Source organism: Scyliorhinus canicula, chromosome 16, assembly GCF_902713615.1.
Source record: "Scyliorhinus canicula chromosome 16, sScyCan1.1, whole genome shotgun sequence".
Taxonomy (NCBI): domain Eukaryota; kingdom Metazoa; phylum Chordata; class Chondrichthyes; order Carcharhiniformes; family Scyliorhinidae; genus Scyliorhinus; species Scyliorhinus canicula.
Window position 1 is genome coordinate 132,041,169 of NC_052161.1, and position 19,555 is coordinate 132,060,723.

At 44.7% G+C, this 19,555-nt stretch overlaps 1 protein-coding gene across 5 annotated transcripts in view; it reads right to left on the bottom strand.

The window, feature by feature from the left end:
- Window positions 1-19,555, bottom strand: part of acot7 (acyl-CoA thioesterase 7) — a 282,705-nt gene that overhangs the window by 198,002 nt on the left and 65,148 nt on the right. For all 5 annotated transcript variants that reach the window (XM_038822345.1, XM_038822342.1, XM_038822341.1 and 2 more), the window contains exon 4: window positions 881-972. In XM_038822345.1, coding sequence (XP_038678273.1) covers window positions 881-972 — 92 coding nt within the window. The remainder of the gene's footprint in view (window positions 1-880; window positions 973-19,555) is intronic.

Below are 19,555 nucleotides of genomic sequence, written 5' to 3' on the forward strand. Positions count from 1 at the left end.
AGACACGGGGGGAATGTGCAAACTCCACTCGGACAGTGACCCAGAGTCAGGATTCGAACCTGGATTCTTGCCGTCATGAGGCAGCAGTGCTAACCACTGCGCTGCCCCTTCGCCAACCACTCATAACCATTTTGATGCATTCTTCTCTGGGGGAAAGACCTATTTTAGCTTAGTCGGGTGAGATGTTTGTCTATCAATTGTGGTAGCTGATTCAGTGGTAACTTTCAAAAGGAAACTAGATAAATGGTTAAAGAGAATTAATTTGCTAAGTAATAGGGAAAGAGCAGGTGAGGTAACTGAATGGCTCTTTCAAACAGGTGGCTCGTGGGCTGAAAGTCTCCTTCTGTGCTGTAAGCTTCTCTGAAATGCACTGCTTCCGCTGGGAGAGCAGGGCTGGATAGTGACAAATTGCACACAAGATAATCAATCCAGTGCTAGAACATCACCAGCCCAATTGAGAAAAGCTAAATAAATCAGAGATGAACAAAGGAAACAATTAGGAATGAAACATTGTGAAATGTGAAATTAGAACATCGAACACAAAAGAAACCTTGTTGAGTCAACTTCATGTAAAAATCATGCACTTTTACAATTTTTATGCACATTTTGCTATATTTCAAATTTTTTTATCAACTTATGGGTCAGATTTTGATGGAACATTCTGTATATCATCCTGCATTATGAGGAACAATGGGACCTCTTTCCACCCTCTCAAGGTCTGATCCCAGAAATGCTCCCTTCCCCCTTAGCCTCTCCATTAAGACATCTACCCACATTCTCTCCTGAATCTTTAATTCCGATTCCTATCTATTTTCCTACTTCTTCTCATCTTTTAAAAAATTCCCATCTTTACAAAATTAAAAGAAATGTACATAGTTACCTCTATGGAAGGAACTTCAACCACTTTATCTACATTCTCCAGGGACAGCGCCACATACCAAAGTGTTGCCCTGTTGGTCAATCGCTTCGCACCTGTGACAAAGAAACATCTTTTTAAAATTCAAATCATTTAGAACAACAATAATATCCACTTGTATTGCAACTTTAGTATAATAAAGTGTCCCAAGGTGTATTGTTGGAACACAATCAGGTTGTGCTGGACACTGAGCCATACAAAGAGACATTTTAAAGAGGTAACCAAAAGCATGGTCAATGAACAAATAGGTAGTTTTTACAGAACATCTTGAGGTAGAGGAGTGGAAGAGTTTAGGAAGGGAATTTCAGTGTTTACTATCTAGGCAGTTGAAGACATGCATGTGAACGGTGGAGCGAAGGAAAAAGATTGGGTAATGCGAGAGATTCTGAGCAGGAAAGATCCCAATCCCAAATGCACAAAGCTACACAAGGACGCTTTCACATCATAATTGGAGTTGGCAAAATGAGCATCAAAATGAGCATCAAAATTGTAAAAGTGCATGATTTTTACATTAACAACAGAAGGTAAAAGTATTGCCAATTAATTTTAGAGAAATTAGACCTGCATCTATACAGTGGTTCATTGTGTTTCTTAGAAATTACATAGAATACACCGCACAGAAATGTAGGGGCATATATCACACAGAATGAACCACACATTATCCTGGTACATAGGTAACAAGCAAGTATTCCAACACATGAACACAATGAAACTGCTGGAACCACTCTGCAGGTCAGGCAGCATCTGTGTTGAGAAATAGAGTTAATGGACGTGATCTAACCAAATTGGAACATAGTCCTGTGACAAGCACAGGAAAACAGCCATAAAACACTATGCTATCCTCAGTGCAGGAATAGATTGGGCTGCTATTTTAAAATGGCCTCCCGATCACTCCCCCCCCCCCCCCCCCCCCCCCCCCGCACACGGCCCCGAACCCCGACAAAGCCTCAACTCGCCTATAACGGGGTCCTCGGGCCCTCTGCCCCCGCACTCGACCTCACACATGCAAGGCACCCCCGAACCCGAACCCTGCCATGGGAAAAATGTCAGCCTGGCACCTTGGCAGTTCTTCTTCCAGCCAGGCACCTTGGCAGAGCCAGGCTGGCAAAAGGGTGGCAGTTCCAGGGTGCCAGGCTGGCAGTTCTAGGGTGCCTGGGTGGCACCAGCAGTGCCAGGGTGCCACCTTGCCCAGGGGGCAACCGGCTGGAGGCCTCTGATTCCCTGGTAGACCCCCACAAGTGGGGGGTCTCCGAGGTGAAGGGGTTAGATCCCAAAGACTCGGGTAGATGAGGGGAGCGCATACAAGAATTAGACTAGCTATCTCACTGTGATATGCAGATTTGCAAAATAATGATCCTGCCCACAATGGGCGGGATTCAGACCGTGACCTCTCCCGAGATCAGGTTAGGTCTCACAAGGCATGATGAGGCGGGTAGACCCCGAAAGAGGGATCGCCCGGTATCTACCGGCCACATCACCTTTCAGGTGCAACACGGCCGTTAGATTGTGCCCAATGTTTCAGCCTGATGACCCTTCATCAGAACCGAAGAAAAAACTGTTAAGTCTCCAAATAGCAAGTGCAGGAACGGTATCACAAGGATGGATGTATCAAGGATCCAATGAGGGGTGTTGCGGGGGTGGGGGGGGGGGGGGGGGGGGGATGATGCTTGGCAGGGTGTTAAGTAATGAAACCTCCAGGAAAATGCATACCATTGGCAAGCTAGGCTCTGCAACAGTGATTATACAAATCTGCTGTTTGTAATTTTAGTTACAGTTTTTAAAAAATCTGACTCTGTGGCCTCCTTTACCCACACATTAGCCAAACCTGTGCATCTGAAAAAGTAACAAAAAATGCCGGAAATATTCAATAGGGCAGGCAGCATCTGTGGAGAGGGAAATTGAGTAAATGTTCCAGCTCGATGATTTTTGTTATTTCTTCTACTTTTTAAAATTTAGAGTACCCAATTATTTATTGTTTCCAATTAAGGGGCAAGTTAGCATGGCCAATCCACCAAACTAGCAGATTTTTTAGGGTTGTGGGGGTGAAACCCACACAGACACGGGGAGAATGTGCAAACTCCGCACGGACAGTGTCCTAAGTCCCGGATTATTTCTGACCTGCTGTACATCTCCACAATTTTCAATTTTTATTTCCGATTTCTGGCAGCTTTTACGCTGCATAACTGGGGCTTGCTACCTCAAAATCATGACTCTAACATTCTGAATCTGTGAATGTTAATGAGATTTCTGTCTCCGTTGCTGAACTGGATGTTGCGTTTGGTGTTAAAAGCTTCGAGCCTCATTGTTGCCCATTGATTCCCAGCACAATGTGCTCCTGATCTGAGCAAGGCTGTCAGCAACAAACTAAGATAAGGGAAGGATGCTGGGATGTAACACAGCTGTCCTGGCCCATCCAAGTCTGTTTGTGACTATTTAATGCCAGGCAATAAATTAGCACATGGGGTTCGAGTGTTGCAACACCATCAATGTTACAGGTTTATTCAGGTCAGCTCAAGCTTGCTCATATTAAATCTGTCGGGAAACACAAGTAACACATATAAACTGTTATTTTCAACCAAATCTATCAATTCCCCTGTTGTATATTGTATCAACAGACAAGTTCAAACACATACAAGAAGGGCCTGCATTTGAATTTTTCTCCTGAAAGATATTCAAAACACAATAGGCACAATTTTCCCATGTTGCGCCCGGTACCGGAGATGCCAAAACCGGCAGTCGTGTCGGGTGTGAAACTGGGCAAGTCACCCGACCCTTGGCGCCCGGCGCGATCTGGATCACAATAGGATCTGGATCACGCCTTCGCTGGGATAATAGGATCTGGATCACGCTCTCGCTGGGATAATAGGATCTGGATCACGCCCTCGCTGGGATAATAGGATCTGGATCACGCTCTCGCTGGGATAATAGGATCTGGATCACGCTCTCACTGGGATAATAGGATCTGGATCACGCTCTCGCTGGGATAATAAGATCTGGATCACGCCCTCGCTGGGATAATAGGACCTGGATCATGCCCTCGCTGGGATAATAGGATCTGGATCATGCTCTCGCTGGGATAATAGGACCTGGAGCACACTCTCGCTGCGATAATAGGATCTGGATCACGCTCTCGCTGGGATAATAGGATCTGGATCAGCCCTCGATGGGATAATAGGATCTGGATCAGCCCTCGCTGGGATAATAGGATCTGGATCACGCCCTTGCTGGGATAATAGGATCTGGATCACGCTCTCGCTGGGATAATAGGATCTGGATCACGCTCTCGCTGGGATAATAGGATCTGGATCACGCTCTCGCTGGGATAATAGGACCTGGATCATGCCCTCGCTGGGATAATAGGATCTGGATCACGCCCTCGCTGGGATAATAGGATCTGGATCACGCCCTCGCTGGGATAATAGGATCTGGATTACGCTCTCGCTGGGATAATAGGATCTGGATCACGCTCTCGCTGGGATAATAGGATCTGGATCACGCTCTCGCTGGGATAATAGGATCTGGATCACGCTCTCGCTGGGATAATAGGATCTGGATCATGCCCTCGCTGGGATAATAGGATCTGGATCACGCTCTCGCTGGGACAATAGGACCTGGATCATGCCCTCGCTGGGATAATAGGATCTGGATCACGCTCTCGCTGGGATAATAGGACCTGGATCATGCCCTCGCTGGGATAATAGGATCTGGATCACGCTCTCACTGGGATAATAGCATCTGGATCAGCCCTCGCTGGGATAATAGGATCTGGATCACGCTCTTGCTGGGATAAAAGGATCTGGATCAGCCCTCGCTGGGATAATAGGATCTGCATCAGCCCTCGCTGGGATAATAGGATCTGGATCACGCTCTCGCTGGGATAATAGGATCTGGATCACGCCCTCACTGGGATAATAGGATCTGGATCACGCCCTTGCTGGGATAATAGGATCTGGATCACGCTCTCGCTGGGATAATAGGATCTGGATCACATCCTCACTGGGATAATAGGATCTGGATCATGCTCTCGCTGGGATAATAGGATCTGGATCACGCTCTCGCCGGGATAATAGGACCTGGATCATGCTCTCGCTGGGATAATAGGATCTGGATCATGCCCTCGCTGGGATAATAGGATCTGGATCACGCTCTTGCTGGGATAAAAGGATCTGGATCAGCCCTCGCTGGGATAATAGGATCTGCATCAGCCCTCGCTGCGATAATAGGATCTGGATCACATCCTCACTGGGATAATAGGATCTGGATCACGCCCTTGCTGGGATAATAGGATCTGGATCACGCTCTCGCTGGGATAATAGGATCTGGATCACATCCTCACTGGGATAATAGGATCTGGATCACGCTCTCGCTGGGATAATAGGATCTGGATCACATCCTCACTGGGATAATAGGATCTGGATCATGCTCTCTCTGGGATAATAGGATCTGGATCACGCTCTCGCTGGGATAATAGGACCTGGATCAGCCCGCGCTGGGATAATAGGATCTGGATCATGCCCTCGCTGGGATAATAGGACCTGGATCATGCCCTCGCTGGGATAATAGGATCTGGATCACGCTCTCGCTGGGATAATAGGATCTGGATCAGCCCTCGCTGGTATAATAGGACCTGGATCATGCCCTCGCTGGCATAATAGCATCTGGATCACGCCCTCGCTGGGATAATAGGATCTGGATCACGCCCTTGCTGGGATAATAGGATCTGGATCACGCCCTCGCTGGGATAATAGGATCTGGATCATACTCTCGCTGGGATAATAGGATCTGGATCACGCTCTCGCTGGGATAATAGGATCTGGATCACATCCTCGCTGGGATAATAGGATCTGGATCACGCCCTCGCTGGGATAATAGGACCTGGATCATGCCCTCGCTGGGATAATAGGATCTGGATCACGCTCTCGCTGGGATAATAGGATCTGGATCACGCTCTCGCTGGGATAATAGGATCTGGATCACGCCCTCGCTGGGATAATAGGATCTGGATCACGCTCTCGCTGGGATAATAGGATCTGGATCACGCTCTCGCTGGGATAATAGGATCTGGATCACGCTCTCGCTGGGATAATAGGATCTGGATCACGCTCTCGCTGGGATAATAGGATCTGGATCACGCCCTCGCTGGGATAATAGGATCTGGATCACGCTCTCGCTGGGATAATAGGATCTGGATCAGCCCTCGCTGGGATAATAGGATCTGGATCACGCCCTCGCTGGGATAATAGGATCTGGAGCACACTCTCGCTGGGATAATAGGATCTGGATCACGCCCTCGCTGGGATAATAGGATCTGGATCACGCCCTCGCTGGGATAATAGGATCTGGATCACGCTCTCGCTGGGATAATAGGATCTGGATCACGCTCTCGCTGGGATAATAGGATCTGGATCACGCTCTCGCTGGGATAATAGGATCTGGATCACGCTCTCGCTGGGATAATAGGATCTGGATCACGCTCTCGCTGGGATAATAGGATCTGGATCACGCTCTCGCTGGGATAATAGGATCTGGATCACGCTCTCGCTGGGATAATAGGATCTGGATCACGCCCTCCAAGATAATCATATTTAAATGAGCGATTAGGCTTCATTTGTGAGAAAACCAAAACTCTTAACAAGGGTCAGGGCAAATCAAACTGCGAATGGAGCACTGAAAAACACAAATTAACTTGTGATTATTAAACAAAGGTACTTGGCATAATCTCAACACGGCAGAATTATCAAATTTTGTGATGCAAAAGCTTTTTGCTTATTCCAGTAAAAATGCTTATAATAGGCAAATTAATACAGATTCCCTACAGTGGATAACAATCCAGGAGACATTGGGAATTCCTTGACGGTCACTTTCACAGGTGGAGCATTTCTTTCAATTCCTAAGCTCCAAGCTTGGTCAGAACCTATCTGGAGTACTGCATTCAATTTTGGGCTGTGACTAGCAGTAATCCTCAGTAAGGATAAATTGGCCATGCAAGGATTGACAGAGTTTTGCCGGAATGATGGCTGCACTTAGTGAGGACATGTTACGCAAGCTTGGTTTGTATTCCCTGAAGCTCAGAAGTTTGAGTGATCTAATTGAGGGGGTTAAGCTATCAAATGATTCGATTCAGTAGTTACACAAAGTTGGGTGAGTCAAGAGCAAGGGAATGTAATCTTAAAATTAGAATTAGGTCATTCAGGAATGCAATCAAGTAGCATTTTTCCACAGAGACAGTAGTGGAAACCTGTAGCTCTCACAAAGACTATATCAAGCACCAGAATTCACCTCAGCATTTCTGGTCGAGGGAGGATGTAGTAAGGAAGTCAGACAGGGTGACTAATCCTGGCCTCTGACTTTCAGCAAGGAAATTTCTAAGTGTAGATTTTGTACCAGGAAAGGGTCAGGCATAGCTGTGATTGACTTCCATTGCCTTGAAGGAAGGTGCACATGTGGTAACACAGGACAGCCAGCACCTACAACAAAATGTCCAGTTAGCATTTTCAGGATAGGATGGAAGAATATTTTCTATTAAAAATGCCACCGAGATTCAAAGGGAGAAAAATGAGACTGCTGTTGCGCCCGTGTTTTGGATGCAGAATTAGTGCAACAATCACCAATTAGTAGGGCTACAGCCAAAGTCTAAACAGCACCTGAATTATGTCTGACATCATATTGGCTTGGATAATAGGTAGGAATCCCTGGAAGGTACTTGTTACAAGCCTTCATCATTCCCTTAAATAGCCTAATGATGGGCCTAATGTTTGTTTTGCAAACCATGATCCAATATTCATAGATTTCAGAGAAGTTACAGTGCAGAAGGAGGCCATTCGGCACATCGAGTCTGCACCGGCTCTTGGAAAGAGCACCCTACCCAAGCCCACAGCTCCACCCTATTCCCATAACCCCATAACCCAGTAACCCCACCCACACTAAGGGCAATTTTGGACACTAAGGGCAATTTAGCATGGCCAATCCACCTAACCTGCACATCTTTGGACTGTGGGAGGAAACCAGAGCACCCGGAGGAAACCCACGCAGACACGGGGAGAACATGCAGACTCCGCACAGACAGTGACCCAAGCCAGGAATCGAACCTGGGACCCTGGAGCTGTGAAGCAATTGTGCTAACTACTATGCTACCGTGCTGTCCATATTTGGCAGGACTGAGTAGAGTAAGCAACTTACCAGAATTATTTTAATATGCTCCAAGGCCCGATTTTGAATGAGCCTCAAGCCTTGGGTTTCTGACATTCTGAACATAGCAACCATTTTGTGTCTGCAATCAAACCTGGCTCGAAACAAAGGATTTAGTCGGCTCTTCAATACGATGATTTCATGGGGTCTCTTTTCATACGCAAAATACGAATTCAACATAAAACAACAACAGGAGTACATTCAATAAGCCACCTGAGAAGCTGGTGCCTATGTTCAAATATTAATCATCCTCAATAAATTACCACTGCTTTAGTACCGGCAAATTTAATTTGATGTATAAAGTTCAAGTTTATCTTTCTTGAAATAATGAATGTTTTCTGTCAGGCATACTTTTCAAGGAGCTTATTATCAAACAGCCCAGGATGAAAAACAACAGCCATTGTCAATGTATTTGCTTAATTTTGTGCCACACTGTAAACTCAATGTGTTATCAAGCTGTTGTGTGCAATTACTACTGAATGATAATTATGAAATTCCTGACTGCACTCATGGCTAATTTCTTGAGCAATGCTTTATCAGGTAATGAGTTTTACAAGACTACAGATGGCAGCTGAGAAATGGGGACAAAACAGACTATGTTTGTTTCTTTCCCTCTATTTTTGTCTATTGTTCTCTCTCTCAGGTCACAGTTGAAAAATGTGAATAATATTAGGCACGTTTGTTGACATCCTCATTTGTAACTGTTTTCCTATTTTAAACGGACAGCGAAGGGTCGCATTAGGTTCCACTGGTGTCGCCAGATCGAAGCGATGATAAGTGTCTATTAACAATATGCTGATTTATCTAATCATTGTCCCTTCTCTTTTCAACCTTGATGATGTCCTATGTTACGCACCATGGCTTTTCATCTGCATTCCCAAGTCTAAAATGACTCACTCTTTCTAATATTTAATGAATGCGAATGCTAATGATAGCTGAAGGACTAAAAGTGCTCACTAATTTGAATCTCCTGAGATTGTTATTGAAAATTATTTTCTCCTCCTAGTTCCTGAAAGCTGGGGTAAAAATAGGGCACTGCACCAATGACCCACCCAAAAGGGAGAGGCATTGAGATTGAGCATCCTAAACAGAGCACAGGCCCAATGCATGTGTGCAGTTTTGGAAATAAAGAATTTGAACTCACAGACCAGGATTTTCCGCAAGCCAATAGCCATTGGTGTTGCTCGCTGGCCTTGCAGCCGGGGAACCCGCCACAGGGTGGGGGTGTGGGGGGGGGGGGGGGGGGGGGGGAGCAGAAAATCCCAGCCATAAAGTGCCTTTCAAAAGGTCAATTATGGCATTATCTGTGATATAGTGCTACATTTATTTCACCAGGCTCGAGAACAATTAAGACATGCTGATAATTGCACTTTGGGAACAGCAGCACGGCGGCGCAGTGGTTAGCACTGCTGTCTCACGGCACCGAGGGCCTGGGTTCAATCCCGACCCCGGGTCACTGTCCGTGTGGAGTTTGCACATTCTCCCCGTGTCTGCATGGGTCTCTCACACCCACAACCCAAAAAGATGTGCAGGGTTGGTGAATTGGCCACGCTAAATTGCCCCTTAATTGGAAAAAGTAACTGTAAAAAAAATTTCAATTTACACTTTGGGAAGGATATGAAGATATTAAGAGTGGGTGCAGAAAAAATTAGCAGTACATTTCCAGGGATGAGGGACTACAGCTACTTGGGTAGATTGGACAATTTGGGGCTATTCTCCTTGACAGGCGATTTGATAGAGGTGTTCAAAATCATGAAGGGTTGGCACAGAGGAGATAGGAAGAAACTGTTACCACTGGCGGAAGAGTCAGGAACCTCTGGGCACTGATTTAAAGTTAAATGACAAAACAACACAAGAAAAAAGTTTTCTTACACAATTCAATTGTGGTTTTCAAAATGGAATTTAATCATTCAAAGGGAATACATTTCCAGGGCTATAGGGGCAGTGTGAAGGAGCTGGACTGGCTGAGTTGCTGCTGCTCAGAGCCAGCACAGACACAATGCACCAAATGGCCTCCTCTTAGCTGTGACCATTCTCTAATTCTATAGACTGAAACATCAGGTGATACTTCAGTACAAAGTACCATACCGGATTGTATATGGTTGTGGGGATCTTGAGTTGGCCCATTTAGTAGTGCATTTTGTCACATTGTGGGATTTCTCCATTCCTGCCTTTGAGTCAGAAGGATGTGAGGTTATTCCCCATTCTAGAGACATTATTTTGATCAGCACTTCGGCGTAGGACTGAGGGAGTGCTGCACTGTCGATGGTGTCAGATTTTGGATGAGACACTAAACCAAGTTCAATGTGAAAAATATTATGGTGTTATTCAAGCAACAGCAAGGGAGTTCTTCCGTTCATCTGTTTAATATTAATCTGTCAGCCAACACCAAAACACAGACTATCCGGACACTCATATTTCTGCTGCTCGTGTGACCATGCTGTACGCAAACCTTCCCTATGTTACAACAATGACAACATTTCAAAGGCACATCATTGGTTGTAAATTGGTTCCCGTACCAGCCTCCCCGGACAGGCGCCGGAATGTGGCGACTAGGGGCTTTTCACAGTAACTTCATTGAAGCCTACTCGTGACAATACTGTAAGCGATTTTCATTTCATTTCATTTCAAAGTACTTTGAGATACTCTGAGGCCATGAAAGGCTCCAAATAAATGTATGTTCTTTCTTTCTTATTTATTTCATGTGGGGCCTTCTTGAGTGCATCAACTACTGCATTTCCCTGCATTACAGCAATGATGGCATGTCAAAAATAATACAATTGTTGTAAACTGCTTTGTGACACCCCAAAAGGTGGTGCAACGTTATTCTTTCTTTCTACCCAATATATCAAACATCAATCCATCTAATTGTTAAGTGAACCTAAGAACTGAGGAACACATGCGCTCATTGATTTCCCAAGGATTGATGATATCCTTAAATAAGAGTGGAGTGGTGGAAAGCTGGACAACTCATGGGTTTCCCATGGTGAGTCAGAGGTTATGCTATTTCAAGACAATTCTGGGGGTGGGAGTGGAGTGGGGAGGATAAAATGCGCACATGCCAACTGAAAGGATTTGTTCTGAAGTCTCTTAAAAATGCAATTATGTTTATGTATGGCAGACATTTCACAGATATGGTGATTCATTGTACCTTCTTAGTTTCTCAGCTTCCTAGTTTTTAACGCTGTCAGTACTCAGAACTTATCCATTGCTGGAAAGGGGGCTGGCAAGCAATTTTATAATCAATCCTAAAAGTTACGTTGCCTTGTTATGCATTCCATTCGAACTCCAAAATGTGGCATTTTCAATTGGCTCAAAAGTGAGATGGACTTAACTGCATTCTGGCAGTTGCAATGCTCAAATGCTTGCGTTGTGATACCGATGCTCACTTAAAGCTTTGTCCAGTGCCCTTACACAAAGACAAACTCTAAATTTCATTCTGCTGCTTGGTTAAGCTTCTTCATTCAACCACTGTTGACGGCTCTTGGAAGTCCCTCCCATACACTCACATGCTGACTTCTCAGAGGGACAGGCATCCAATGGAAAATACTGAAGATACAAAATTGTGGTTGAAAAGATTTCCAAACCCCATTTCGAGCTTTGCTGGTTCTAGAAGAATATTAGAGTGAAGGAGTTTGTAATTGCAGAGCAGTGATTCAGGGAGAAGTTCCACTGAACAAGTTCAATATTTATACAACAAAAAAGACAACACAAACTTATTGAGGAAATGAACTGTGATTCCAGCCATGCAAGGATTCGAGTCCTTTGAACATTCTGGAGGAATGATTCCTTCTGTGCATTATGTGTAGTGGGATCAGAAGACATTCGAGGTGTGATAATCTCACTGATATTTAGCCCACAGAGAAAATCTGCCTTACTACAATGCAAACTTTTTTTTAATATAAAACATTTCTTAATTCTTCCTGACACATCATTGTAAACTATGATGTATCTATATTATCCCTAAAGGACAAAATTAGTATTTAGATAAATCTGCCTACACCATTTTCCCACAAACTGATCTGGGCTCCCAGATGTATGGAAAGATTAATCATTTTGAAGAAGGACGTTGCAATTATTTATTCATATATATTTTTCATAATCTTTTAATGATGTGTTTCTGCAGTACAGACTTACATCTCGATGCTCAAAATAGGAGCCCAAATTGAAATCGGATCTCTTTCCATTTCTAACCCCTCCTTCGCATTTCATTTTTAAATATGCAAATTTCATCCACTGACTGATCCATGGCAACCTGTTCTAATTATTCACTGAACTTTGCTGGAACTCAACCCTTTCTCCCTCTTAAAAAGCATTTAGCATGCAAAAAAAAACAAGAAAATGGCAAGAGGTTTTGTAAATCGTTTCTTATTTCTGGACGACCACAAAGTAGCAATTACATGCAGCTAAAAACGTACAGGGGTCTTGACTCAAACTGAATCTGACAGTATGCTTTTGGGAACAAGATTTGCATCACACCCAACCAAAACAAACCTGACAGGACGGTCTCTATAGCAACGATATGGAAACGTCACGTGTCCCTTTCTGAGAACAGCATCGAGCTAACCAAAAGCCGCTCTTTCCCTTAATTTTCTTTTGACTGATCGCAAATTTACAAGTACTCGAGGTGCAGCCACCATCCATGCAGGTATCTCCTAACACTTACATAAAAGAAAATTCACAAATACAACGCAAACTGACTAGGAAATACGATGGAAGTGGGGGTGAGTAACAGAAATATGTGATATGCCCATTCAGTATATCTCAGTCTCCTTCACAGAACACCACACGATTCCCAGAAACCTGAGGCTAATTGGAAATGACAGACAGCTAATAAATTCTGCTCCGATTATTTTCTGTTGTCAGATGCTGTAAAACATTGCTATAAGGGAAGTGGTCAGGAAATTTATCTTTGTTCTAGAATTTCCCTCTTTCCCAAACATTCATTGTTAATTGCAGATTTTCCATTTTCTCACTATCAAACAACTGAGGGATTTACCGGCTGTCCCGCCCAAACGGGGGCAAGACGTGGCCGGTAGATACCGGGACAGGCTTCCGCCGGGCTTCCCGACAGCCATTGCGCCTCCCGAGATCTAACCAGTGTCGCATGGCTAAGTGGGTTTGAGAACCTACTTAAACATCCGATGCCTGGATCTAACCGGCTCTCATCACCTACTGGCCTCACCAGGGAGACCCCAGCCGGACGCTGATTAGTGCTGGGCCACGCAAACGTGGACCAGGTGGAACGGAAGCTGGGGTCTCCCAGGCCATAGGAGGCCGCTGGATAGTCAGGGACAGGGCAAGGTGGCCGCCTGGCTCTCCCCCTGGCCTTCCCCTTGGCACTGCTAGGCTGGCACTGCCAGGGTGGCAGGAGCACTTCCAGGGCGACAGTGCCAGGGTGCCGCTGCCAAGTCTCAGAGCCTGAGGGACCATGCCCATGAAAGAAGGGATGAGGGGGGTATGAAGGGTGGGGAGGGAGGGGGGGCTGAAGGTCAGGTATGAAGGGACCGCTGGAAGGTTGGGGGGTGCGAAATGTCGGGGTTCTGAAAGAGGGGTTGGGAAAGGGGGTGCGAGAAGGCCTGAAAAAGGGGGGTCCTCAGCAACCCCTTGGCAGGGTTTCCTGACCTGGGGGATGTGGGGTGTAATGCCCATGCGTGTGGGGGGCCCTCCCCAGGGGTGTAATGCCCATGCGTGTGGGGGGCACATGCTCACTTAGAGATCATGGCACCCTTTCAGAATGTTGCCCCGATCTCCGAGGAGCCGGTCTGGCCAGTGAATTCAGCTCCCAGTGATGAAAAAAATTCTGTGTGGCTAGCTCCCCAGGGCCCAGAAAAGTGACCAAGTGTCATTAAATAGCGGTGTGGAACTCGCCGGCAGTGCCAGGGAAAAACTCCCAGCCAAACCCGCCTGAAATGACACTTTCCCGATAGATCGCGCCCATGGTGATTCTTTCCATGTGGAGATATTATAGGTTTTCCACATTTGGCAGTGGTAGATGATGAACTATGAACTATATTTACTATGATTACTTTCATACTGATCTCTGCGAAAACAAAAGTGGTAATTTCCCAATGGAAATTCAAGAATCAGTAATTGTGTGGTTAATTCAGCATTATTGTGGGTGATGACAGCTAATAATTAGCTAGATATGTGGATTGGCCATGCTAAAAATTGTCCCTTAGCGTCCAAAGATTAGGTGGGATTACGGGGTTACGGGGAAAGGGCAGGGAAGTGGGCCGAGGTGGGGGGTTCTTTAGAGGGTTGGTGTCGACTCAATGGGCCGAATGGCCTCCTTCTACACTGCAGGGATTCTATGATTCTGTGAATTGTGATATTCCTCTGGTTGCTATTTTAGTGGAAACACCTTACTTAAAATGATGGACAAAGTCATACGGGGATGTTACACAATCAACCACTAATACTGGCAACAATAAAAAGTGGATTACATATCTTCAGATACTGTGAACAAAACTGTTGTCATGCCGTCTGTTATGGATAACCTTAGGTCGGAAAATGAGTAGAATATTTGGCTCTTGAAGAACCTTTCCTAACACTATTCACTTGGTGTCTAAATGGCATTAATAAGACCCCGGGTTGTTTTATATAAATGGTAACGTACGTACAATATTTGACCCTCTAATAACCTACCTTAGAGACTGAAACAGCATGTCAATGAGAGAAAGGAAGCCCTGACTCAGAGACTGAAGCGATGGAAATGAACATGGTTGATTCATGGATTGAGCCAAAGTGCACAAGCAAACCTGACATAAAGTATATGATTAACTGCAGCAGCCAAGTCGACTCAATATTTCAATGTGTTGTACTGGGGCCAGCACGAGAGATTTTACGATCTCACTGTGCCCGTGGAAAGAATGTGTGTTGCTTGGCCTCATTTTTCTAATTCCTGCAACATATACTAAAAGGTTCCTGCTTCTGTTTGTCACCATATCATCACCTCAAAAACGGAATGCTGCAGTTTCCAAGCATACACCTTGAAGGTAGGCAAATTAGTGATTTATCATTGATAAATGGTCTTTCTTTAACTCTAGTATTTCTACCAGAACCTTTCTTGTTTCTCTATCAATCAGTTCTACAATGGTCACTGCTCTTCTCTCGCGATCTTCGAGTTCTAAATATGCTGTCCAATAGGTTCTCCCACCTCAATGTACCCTCATCACATCATCCCCTTTCCTCGGACCTCCAAACTGCAGCGCTCCTCCTCCTCATTTCCTCAAATTCTACAGGCTTGGAAAAACGTTTCCTGTCATCTAAATATTGAGTCTCGTTTTAATCTCTCTAAAAACGAATGGAATTTGAATCTGTAAATATTGATTACATTATTTTCTGATTCAATATGCAATAAATGACTGAGTTCAAGAATAAGAGTCATTAAGAGGGTTCCTGCCACTCATTCTTCTCCTGCCACACCAACAAGTTCTTGCCTAAGTCCTTCAGCTTACTCCCTACACAATCCCTCCATTCACACGGAGACCACAGGCAGTTGTATACAGAAAGGGGAGGCTAAAGAGCAGCACAATGGCACAGTGGTTAGCACTGCTGCTTCACAGTGCCAGGGACCTGGATTCGATTCCAGGCTTAGGAGTGTGTAGAGTTTGCACTTTCCCCCTGTGTCTGCGTGGGCTTACTCTGGGTGTTCCGGTTTCCTCCCAATGACCTCAGGTTTAGGTGCATGTGCAGGTTAGGTGGATTGGCGAAGCTAAATTGCCCCTTGGTGTCAAAAGATATGCAGGGTTACGGGGATAAGGCAACGGATTGGGTCTCGATTGGATGCTCTTTCAGAGGGTCAGTGCAGACTCGAGGGGCTGAATGGCCTCCTTCTCTACTGTAAATATTCCATGGACTATATGGAAATACACTCCTATAGTGACCAATACTTATAGGGACATTCTCAAGAGGATGAGGAACTACAAGCTATTTTCCTTTGGATTGTACAGAACCAATATTGGTGCCGAAGAGATCATCAATCCCCCTTATTCCATCTTTCATAAGCTGAAAGTAAACAGGAATGCTGTATTTTACTCAAATTAAAGGTAATAAAGCCTGTACTTTCCCAAGCTCCACTGGCTCCTGAGGCTCAGAGAATTAACTATTTTTAGTCTGCATTTTCAAATTCCTCCATGGCATCAGCCTTCCCTACATCTGTTGTCTTCTGCAGCCATATGTTATCACATACATCCTCTGCCTCTGACATCAATTTACTTGAGTTGCATTGCTACTTTTAATAGTTCCACCATCAGCTGCCATGCCTCAAACCACAGTTACCCAGTTCTCTAGATTTACATCTTTCAACATCCCAATTTTGCATCTCATTCCATTTTCAAAAGCTTCATTAAACCATCATCTTTCATCATGCTGCCACCATCCCAAATCTCTGTCCCTCTTGCTTGTTCTTCACTCATCCCTCTGCCTACAGAGGGCTCCGAGATGGCCCTCTGTATCGCAAACGTTTTATAGAGAGCACCTCCCAAGGGGGAAGATTTTCTCTGTGTTCTTGATAAATAGATTTGTAATTTAGTTACATATACTGCAGAAAGGAGACTTTCCCCCTCAAATTCTTAACGCTTCATTGTCAGCTTACACCAAAGAAAGGAATTTGATTGCCTCTGCTACACTTTTTCACTTACTGTGCATGGCCAATTCCAGACAAATGCTCCCAACCAACTACATTGCCCATTGAGAAGTCACAGAGTGATTGTCCATTGCCCCAGAGACATATTTTTCTGCTCCAGCAGCCATGTTGGGGATAAAGTTTGACAAATTGCAGATCACAACCTCTTTGTAACTCTCATTCAGTGCACTTCCTTTTAAACACAATTGCTTTCTATATGCATGGAATGCTAAATTATATGCAGAGCATTCATACTGTCAGGGTTATACCAGCTATAATAAATAGTGTACTAACTTTTGTCAAACAGGTATCCCTATGGGTCAGATCCTCACAGGCACTGACAGAGGTGTACATTCCCAAAGTAATGGTGGACTGCAACAAATAAATACATGTGAAAATGTCCCCAAAGAGAGAGACAAAATTGACCTTGAATTGGATAACAACACATGTTGTAGGAAAACTATTTACAAAAGGTAAAAGACCTGCTTTTCCCAATGGGACCAGATAAGCACTATCTTTAGAGAATGGATGCAAAGAGGAGCTTGTGTCTGCCCTACATATTTCTGTCACTGCAGGCAAGTAGGGTATTCCTCTGGTAGCTAACTCTCATGGACAAACTAGAGAGTGCGCTGAGGAAATACACTCCACAACATGTTTGTTCTGCTATTAGTGAGCGGGTGGCCAATAAATTGTCTCCTTTATCAAAGTCACAGAATAAATGTGAAGGCCATTAGGCCTTGGTAAATTCAATACAAAGGCAAGCTGCCACGTAAACAAACATTGAAGAAATACATTTTGACCTCAGGTTTAGGTGCATGTGGATGAGAATACAAATACTGCAATATTCACAGAATCACAGAAAAATTATGAATATATTGAAATGAAAGTTGGAGACAATTTGAGATCAGACGTTAAATATGTGTATTAATAGAAAACCAATGATAAGACTCAAAATTTGCTAATGCATTCAACACCTATGTCCAGTACAGGAAACGTTACTACTGAGCGTTACTACTAATTTAAGTTGACAGATATGTACTTGGTATTGTTTTATGTTTGGTCCTGTACTGGAATGTTGACAATGTATCTTCCAGAAGACATACTAATCAGATTTAGATAAAGGGTGTACACCAAAATGCTTTTTTCTCTTCACGGGTTAATTAATTAATCATTAATCTTTCATTATTGTCACAAGTAGGCTTACATTAACACTGCAATGAAGTTACTGTGAAAATCCCCTGGTCGCCACATTCCGGTGCCTGTTTGGGTACATGGAGGGAGAATTCAGAATGTCCAATTCACCTAACAAGCACATCTTTCGGGACTTGTGGGAGGAAACTGCAGCACCCAGAGGAAACCCATGCAGAATTGGGGAGAACGTGCAGGCTCTGCACAGACAGTGACTCAAGCAGGAATTGAGCCCGGGCGCTGTGAAGTAACAGTGCTTACCACTGTGCTACCGTGCTGCCTAACATGTGCTGAGTAATTTGCCATGTATTTCCAATATTTATTTTTTATTTAAGGTTTTCAGTATATACTAATTTATTGGCTTGACTTGGCCTAGGCTACTGAGCTCTCATACAACCAGGTTTTAGAAAAGTCGAAGGGCACCAACCTGAATGGGAATAGATTCCCATAGCGCACGATAAGCTGGGTGTTATTTGACGCTCCGTGCTACTGAACTCTCATTCGAGCAGATCGAGGCCACAGTGGGGAACGCTCGACCGAGCCCAGTCCGCTCGCCAGAACTCCTCAGTAAGAGATTGGGACGCTATTTAAAAATAGCATCCCGATCTTTCGACCCCTGACACGACCCCCAAACGTCTCCACACCCCTACTCACCTATAAGAGGTTTCTCGGACCCCGCACCCAACGTGCCCGCTCAGGGCACCCCCAGGTCCGGTCTTACTCATGTGAAGAATGCCAGCTTGCACCTTGGCACTGCCAGGGTACCAGGCAGGGTACCAAGCTGGCAGTGCCAGGGTGCCATGCTAGCAGTGCCAGAGTGCCTGGGTGGTACCAGTAGTGCCCAGAGGGTAACCCTCTGGGGTCCTCAGATCCTCGAGAGACCCCCATGAGTGCCATTCCGTCTAGTCCCCGTTTGTTGAGACCAGCACTGAGTGACGCTTGCCCAAGGTCTCCAAGGCCCATCACCTTGGTTAGATCTCGGAAACGCAGATTAGAGTAAGACTAGCTATCTCACTCTAAAATGCAAATTTGCCAGAAAGTGATCCCGCCCACAGTGGGCTTTTTGAGCGCAATACGGCCAATAGATCTGGCCCTAATGCTATACACTGAATATCAGAGTCTTCCTTGAACACCTGAAATTCAGCATAAAATCTTGCTCAAATACATTAATAACTTATGTGTTTCTTCTCCACCTTCTTCCTTGTAGATTTCTTTCATTGAAACTAGTCCTTTCCCATTATGTTCATTGCACATTCTCTTCCCTCATTATATCAATTATAACCAACTCATTTGTCTACTTTATATGTTCAAGTCATTTATTATTTCACATATTGGGACTTAGCATTCCCTGTGTGCCACCTTAATCATCATTAAAAAGTGCTGGCCAAAATTTAACTTCAAGACATCAACCAGTTTGCCGAAAATAGCACAGAGTAATTTAAGCCCTATTCTTTGATTACATCCTTATCTTTTCACTCTGCTTCACATAGAACATAGAACATACAGTACAGAAGGAGGCCATCCGCCCATCAAGTCTGCACCGACCCACTTAAGCCCTCACTTCCACCCTATCCCTGTAACCCAATAACCCCTCCTAACCTTTTTTGGTCACTAAGGGCAATTTATCATGGCCA